Below are 6,935 nucleotides of genomic sequence, written 5' to 3'. Positions count from 1 at the left end.
TTATCAAACAAATAAATGCTTTCATATCCTAACATGGAGAGAATATTCTCAGTACTTCAAAACTCCAACATATATTTCTGGTATTCCCATGTACTCTGTAAAGAATGTTTGGGGCAAGGGATATAGCTTAGTGGCATGGTGCCTGCCTGGCAAGCGTGGGATCTTATGTTCAATTCCTGGTCCAAAAATTTAAAAAAACAATATTTTGAAGACTTAGGCTTTGCAGAAGTGTGAGCATGCTGCTCTGTCCTCCTTCCACAGAGCACACCTGCCATAGCTCCCATATGCTTTAGGCATTCAGATGCCCAGAATTCCACTTGTACACGGCTTTTAGTGTTCCTCTATCAGCAATCCTCTTGGAAATGCAAATGCTTGGGCATCTACTAACCACTTTAACACTTTTCACACAGCATAAAAACTCATCAGATTTACTTCTTTGTGCTAGGAGAGATCCATTCTCTCCATGGAAGAGATGAGCCAGGGCACAGACACTACAGTGTTTTCCTGATGCTTCATGGCATGCCTTTTTCCAATTCAGAGGTAATTGGTCTACTAGCAGCTGGGCCCATTAGATTCTACACACCCAACTTTTAGGATTAACAGTGACATGGTCCATCAGTCCAGCCCCTTAGTCTCTAGCAGCCAGGTAACGTGTTCTCCTAATATCTGTTACGCAATTGTGCCCCAGTCATGGGCCAGGGTGCCAAGGGAGCTCAGCCACAATCCTCGGCGCCAGGGCTCATCTGTTGGTTCTCTTTCTGGGTCTAGATTACATGCACAGTGCCCACCGCCCTGTCACTGGGGGCCACCTGGGGAAAAAGGAGAGTAGTTATGTGGGCGGCATGGGCACCAGCCCCAGGAAGTCGAGCCGCTGCACGCCCCCACCTGCCGACTCTGAGCTTGTCAGCTTCTGCTACCTCCATATGCGGGAACAAAGGAAAGAGCAGGAAAGCCGGACAGATGTCAATGAGAACCTAATCTTCTTTGAGGAGACCAGGCCCCGGACCAAGTCTGACCCCACTTCCAAAAGCTCTGGCCAAGGTTACCATGTAGTCCCTGATGACTTTGATGCAGCCAGCTTAGACCACGAGCCTTGTGCCAGCAGGGCCCGGTCCTACACCTTGGACAATTCCCTTGGGGCTGAAGCCCTGAATTTCTATTGTGACTCTTGCAAAACCAAACTCCAGGAGCAACTAGGCCCTCGCAAAGGTGGGAGGCCTGGCTCTTCTCGTGACAATATTGTAGACTTGATGTCCCTCCCACCACCCGGGAGTGAGGAGGAAGAGGAAGAAGAAGATGAGACAACTTCTCTGTTGCCTGCCATTGCCGCTCCACCCCCTGGTTTTCGAGACAACAGCTCAGATGAGGATGACCCCAAGCGCCGGGCTGTCCAAAGCCAGGAACAGGGACGCCACCTGCGTGGGCTCTTGTATGATGAGATTCCAGTGACACTGATTGACAGTGTGCAGACCCGGACAGTCAGAGATCATGCCCAGGAGCTAGATGATGCCTTGGTGTCCACTCTGCAGGCTCTGGAAGCCCTGGCTGCTTCAGAAGATGGACCACACCCCCCTCCCCCACAGACAGCAGGTAACACCTGTTCCTCCTCCCTCTTGTCCCCTTTCCTTCTCCTGGCCAAGAAGGGTCATCATGTAACTTTGCATCTTTCCAAGTGGATGTTAACGTCACAATGGTGTGTCAGAGCAGTGGATGGGCCATAGTGTTCAGGGAACAACAATGCCCATGGCAGGGATGGGCTGTAGAGCCCTAGCTGGAGCTCTGCTTCTCACCATTCCATCTCTCTGGACATGCGTTGTAAATGGATCCTAGAGATTGGGGCCACAATAGCTACAGAGCCAGGTCAGGATAGAGGATCAGAGAAGAACTGCGGGAACTACAGAAGACAGGCCAAGAATGTCTGTCTGTACACGGTTGGAGGAAAAGCAGAACTAACCGCCCAGTACTTTAGGATTAGGGCAGCCAAGAGCCATCACCACTTTAGAACTGAGGTCTGTATTCTGCCTGACAACTGGGCTCTGAATCACAGGCACCAGAGTCCAGGTTTTTTAACTCACACACAGTGTGACCAGTGGTGAGGCATTGCTGTTCTGAGCCTCATGGTTGTCATCCTAAATGGGTATGATGATAACAGTCATCACAGCATGCAGGGTTATTGAGTGAGATGATTGCAGAAAAGCTTAAACACTGCTTCATACATGTCCAGTAAGGATTCAGTAAGTGTCACCTACTGCAATGAATCTTTAGAGGCTAAGAGAGCCATACAACATGCCTGTTCTCCCCTGTTCTAGACACATGTATCCATCTTCTAGACAAATACACACCAACCTGTATTCACACATACATACACCTTTAAAAAGAGTGGTAAATGATCCAGCGACAGAAAAACAGGCAGAGAGGAATAAGGACTATGAGCAAGCATGTGAGGCAGGGCAAAGTGTGGACAGGGGGTAAAGGGACCAGGTGCAGGAAACCTGCCTTTTCTGTACAGGAGGGTACCCTTCACACTGGGTAGCCCCTGCATTACCTCCTGCCCTCTGGAGGGGCTGCTAGTTCTCCTTACTCCAAGTCTAGAGCTTCCAGTGCTAACTGCTCCCAGGCTGGAGCCCTATCTAGCTGTCAGAGAGAGGATAAACAGCTAAATGGCCTCAGCTGCATGGGCTGTCACAGGCCTGGCCAGATAAGGAATGCTAGAACTTGCCAACCCTATTTAGGACAATTAACACACATTTCCTAGTTGTTGAATCTAAAAATAGTGTTGATTAGCATGTTGTTTTGCATGTTAATTTGCCACCAACTGCCTAGAGCTTTTCTTTCCCTCTTTTTGTTACTCTTTTGTTATTCTAGCCTTTTATACCCTTCATCACATCTCCTCTTTGTCCCTCTTCCCACCATTAGCCCTACCCTCTCTTCAGGCCCTCCAGGTTTTCCCCAGCTTAAAATACGGAAGGCTGACTCTGTCCTCCCAGAATGCTCTGTATGTGGTGGTCAGTAACAGGTCCCATTCCTATTCCTCCAGGTCTGATTGTGCTGGCCACAATTACTCCTGAATCATCACTGGACTCTGGCCATGAAACCAACTCTTCAGAGCTCACAGACATGTCAGAGATGATGTCTGCCATGAAGCAGCACCAGAATACCACCTACTTCCTGGCCCAGCACCTCAACAAGGACCTGCCCTTCCGGATCCAGAGCTGCGCAGCTCAGGCTGTTCTCACAGCCCCTTACTCTCTTGGGCGTCCAGATCCCAATCCAGCTGTCACAGGCCAAAGTCCTGGGCCCCCAGGAGCTCGGAGAAAGCTGCCTCAGTCAGAGGCCCAGGCACAGGGAGAGCGAACATACTCCCTGGCAGTGCATCCAGCGCTGTCACCTCAGCTTAATCAGCTTAGTGAGCAGAAGAGTCTTAGCCTGCTGCCCCCAGTGCCTGAGGACAAAGGGTCTGGCCACACAAGGGCCGGCATGGAGATGTCACTGAGGGCAGCCACACCCTCCCTCAGTGAAGAGCAGGTTTCAGAGCTGAGGGAGAACCTGCCCAAGGAGGTCAGGTTGAGCCCCAAACTCATCCTGGATCCCAAAGGCAGTGTGACCCCAGCCATCATCTCTGCTGCCCTACAGCAGGTGGTTCATAGTAAGAGTCTAGCTCCTACTGGTGGGACCTTGGGGAACCCTACCGTCAGGGGAGAGAGAAGGCTGGAGGCCAGCATGGGGAGACCAGAGGTTAGCATGATGGGTGGCAGTACCAGTAAGAATCTGAAATTTAAAATGAGCCCCAGTGCTCTAGAGGCTTCACGGAATTCCCAGCAGCAGCTGGGCCCTGAGGTCTCTTCGAGCCCCAGAGCACCCACAGGCAGCCGGGCCGACAGCCTACAGCTCTCTCCACAAGACGACAGGCTCCCTGTTCAAAGCTTCCCTCCCAAAGGCTATCTTTCACGAACAGGTCGAGAGTCAGCAGGCAAACAAGCTACAGTGGAGGTGGTCAGCAAGGATGGGCCAGAGGGAGCCAAGCCTACCTTACACAAGCAGGGTGCCATCTCCAACCAAGGGGAGAAGGGGCAGCTGGATAGCACATCCAAAAGCAGCAAGCTTGAAGACACCAGCCTGGTCCCCCGAGCTGGCTACTCCATGGCTCTGCAGAGCCCTAGCTGCCAGCCTGGAAGCCACAGCCCCAGCTGCCAGTCCCGAGGCCAGAGCCCCAGCTGCCAGCCTCGAGGCCAGAGCCCACTGAAGCCTCAGGCTACAAGCCGGCAGGTGAGCACCATGCCTTCCAGGAAGCTTGAAAGCCTGGATGGAACCCATTCAGCTTCTGAAGGCCCCACAAAGCCCAAGTCATCCCGAGGGCCATTTCGGCTACGCAATTTGTTCTCTGCCACCTTCCCTACACGCCAGAAAAAGGAGACGGATGAGCGACAGGCCCAGCTGCAGAAGGTAAAGCAGTACGAGCTGGAGTTCCTCGAGGAACTTCTAAAGCCACCAAGCCAGGGTGAGTTGCCCAGCACCGAATATCTGCAGCCTCCCGCACCTGGCCGCTGCAGCTGTCAGCTACGCAGCAGCCCTGTGCAGCAGGGGCCTGGCATGTCCCGAGAGCAGAGGCGCAGCTGTGACTGCAAGCGCATCTGCCGGGGAGGCCGGCCACAGACTGCCCAGACACCAGTGCCTGGCCTACGGGGAAGGGAGAGGGACAGGCTCCCCCCTACTCAGAGGCAGCCAGAGGCTAGCCCAGGCTTGAGCCTCAGCAGCCCCATCAATATCCAGCGCATCCGTTCCACCAGCCTGGAATCCCGAGAGTGCCGATCGGAGCCTGAGAGTGGTGTTTCGTGCCTGACCACGTGTGCCTCGGGTGGTGAGTGTCTGGGAGCACCCAACTATCGAAAACTGATGCGCCGCTACAGTATCAGTGAGCTGGACCAGAGTGACAGGGCCTCGCTGACCTCTGATGTGTACCCGCACCCACCCCTGAGCATGCTGCCCAGGGAAGCCAAGGAGGTAGAGGCAGGCCTCCCCCTAGGCCTGGGTGCCAAAAGCAAGTCGATGGAGTCACCAACACTGGGAGACCCCTCATATGTCCAGATTGTCCCTGAAACCAAAGGCCCTGCACACATGGCTGTGTTCTCGCTACCAGAGGAGGTATACCGGAAGCCTGCCGAGCTAGACGAAGACAGTGAGAGTAGCAAGTGCTGTTCTATCCGATACTGCTTCTACTACCGCAAGTGCGACATGGCAGATGATGCCAGTGATGGCAAGGATGAGCTTTCCTACTCTATCCCCATGAAGATTCTGCCAGGCATGAAGCTGGATGAGCAGGTAGTACCTGTGGTGAGCCGGACCCTGCAAGTGCTGGACGCAGCCACCTGCAGCAGCAGCCCTGAGGCTTCGGGCACCCAGGAGATCGACCTGCGGGTGTCCACCTTTGAGGGGAGCCTGGCCAAGATCAATGCCCTACGCGCCCATGCCTATGGCCTTCCAGATGGCTTCCTGGCCGCCCGGCTGGACACCAATGAGCTGCTAACAGTCTTAAGGCAGTGTGTGGCCAGCCCTGAGGCCCGTGCTCCCAAGCCCTACGTCTCTCAGATCTCTGAATATAAGCTGGAGCTAGCTCTCAAGTTCAAGGAGCTCCGAGCTTCCTGCCGCCGTGTGGCCAACGTGGACAAGAGCCCAACTCACATGCTGGCAGCCATCACAGGCAGCTTCCAGGTGCTGAGCAGCCTCATTGAGACCTTTGTGCGGCTGGTGTTCATTGTGCGCTCTGAGGCCCAGCGCCAGGAGCTGCTGGCCAAGGTGGAAGAGGTGGTGAGGAATTATACCTTCCTTTTGCGCGCAGCTGAGGAGTCCACAGCCCGGAACCTTAGCCAGCAACAGCAGCAACAGCAGCAGCAACAGCAGCAGCAACAGCAGCAGCAGCAGCAGCAGCAGCAGCAGCAGCAGCAGCAGCAGCAGCAGCAGCAGCAGCAGCAGGTGGCAGCAGCAGCTACAGGGGCAGCCAGAGGGCAGCCACCAGGATCCCCAGCTTCAGTGACAGTTATGAGCACATTCACCCGCTCCTTAAAAACCCTTATTAAGTAGGGCGCCTGCCCAAGCCTGTCCCCAAATCCCCAGGTTTGAGCTTCGTGGTCTGTGCATCTTGTGGTGAGTGTGTGTTTCTCCTGAGCCAGTCAGGGTCCAAGAGCCCATCAGTCTCCAGGGAGTGAAAACTCCATCAGCTGAGGCTCTTTCATAAGGGCTGCAGGCCTCACTGCTGCCCTGGGTGTTTTCACCTCTTCTCTGGCCTCTGGGCATCACTGTGAGGGCAAAGGCCCCTCGCCACTCTGCCCACCACAGAGCTATATTTTCTCTCTTCTCTGTGGTTGAGAGGCAACATCAGGTTTGTGAGTCGGGCCCCAAGGGAGCTAGGGCCTCGAGCTTCTCTTGGTGTGTGCTCCCCTACAGAGTGGTGGCAGTCACAGTAGGCCACGTCGTTGCATCAAGGGATGAGGGTGCTCAGTCCAGATGTGCTGATCTGTCCACCCTGAGCTCACACACACCTGGCAGGAACCCTCCAAGGGCCCATGTCCAGGTGGGATGTGTGCAGAAAACAGCTGCACCCAGCTGTTTGCAGCCAGTCACCAGGCTGGCAGCTTTGGGAGCCCTCATCCCCCGGTCCACTAGTTCCACACCAGCCATCCCCAACGTGCCCTGCCCCTCACCCATGGGCAGGGAAGCTCAGTCCACTAGGGAGCAAGCCTCTGGGATCATCTGACTCCTTTTGGGTAAGGTACCTGGTGAAAATGTCTGCCCTGGGGAGACCCAGCACAGGACTAAGAGCCTGTCCTGCCCAGCACAGGGGCCATTGTCACAGGTGTGGGGCTCCTCTCTCAATATTTCTCTACCAGACAGACTGTCCTTAGAAGTTTGACTTAGCTGTGGATTAGGGTGGGGGGTGG

At 54.6% G+C, this 6,935-nt stretch overlaps 1 protein-coding gene across 1 annotated transcript in view; it reads left to right on the top strand.

Moving 5' to 3' along the window:
• Frmpd3 (FERM and PDZ domain containing 3) overlaps positions 1-6,078 on the top strand; it is a 105,978-nt gene extending 99,900 nt beyond the window's left edge. Inside the window, exons 14-15 of the mRNA XM_023702725.1 lie at positions 769-1,590; positions 3,038-6,078. Coding sequence (XP_023558493.1) covers positions 769-1,590; positions 3,038-6,078 — 3,863 coding nt within the window. The remainder of the gene's footprint in view (positions 1-768; positions 1,591-3,037) is intronic.
• The last annotated feature ends 857 nt before the right edge of the window (positions 6,079-6,935 follow it).

The sequence above is a fragment of the Octodon degus genome, unplaced genomic scaffold, assembly GCF_000260255.1.
Source record: "Octodon degus isolate 3935 unplaced genomic scaffold, OctDeg1.0 scaffold00157, whole genome shotgun sequence".
Lineage (NCBI taxonomy): Eukaryota > Metazoa > Chordata > Mammalia > Rodentia > Octodontidae > Octodon > Octodon degus.
The sequence above is the reverse complement of the archived record's forward strand: the minus strand, read 5'-3'. Positions and strand labels throughout refer to the sequence as shown.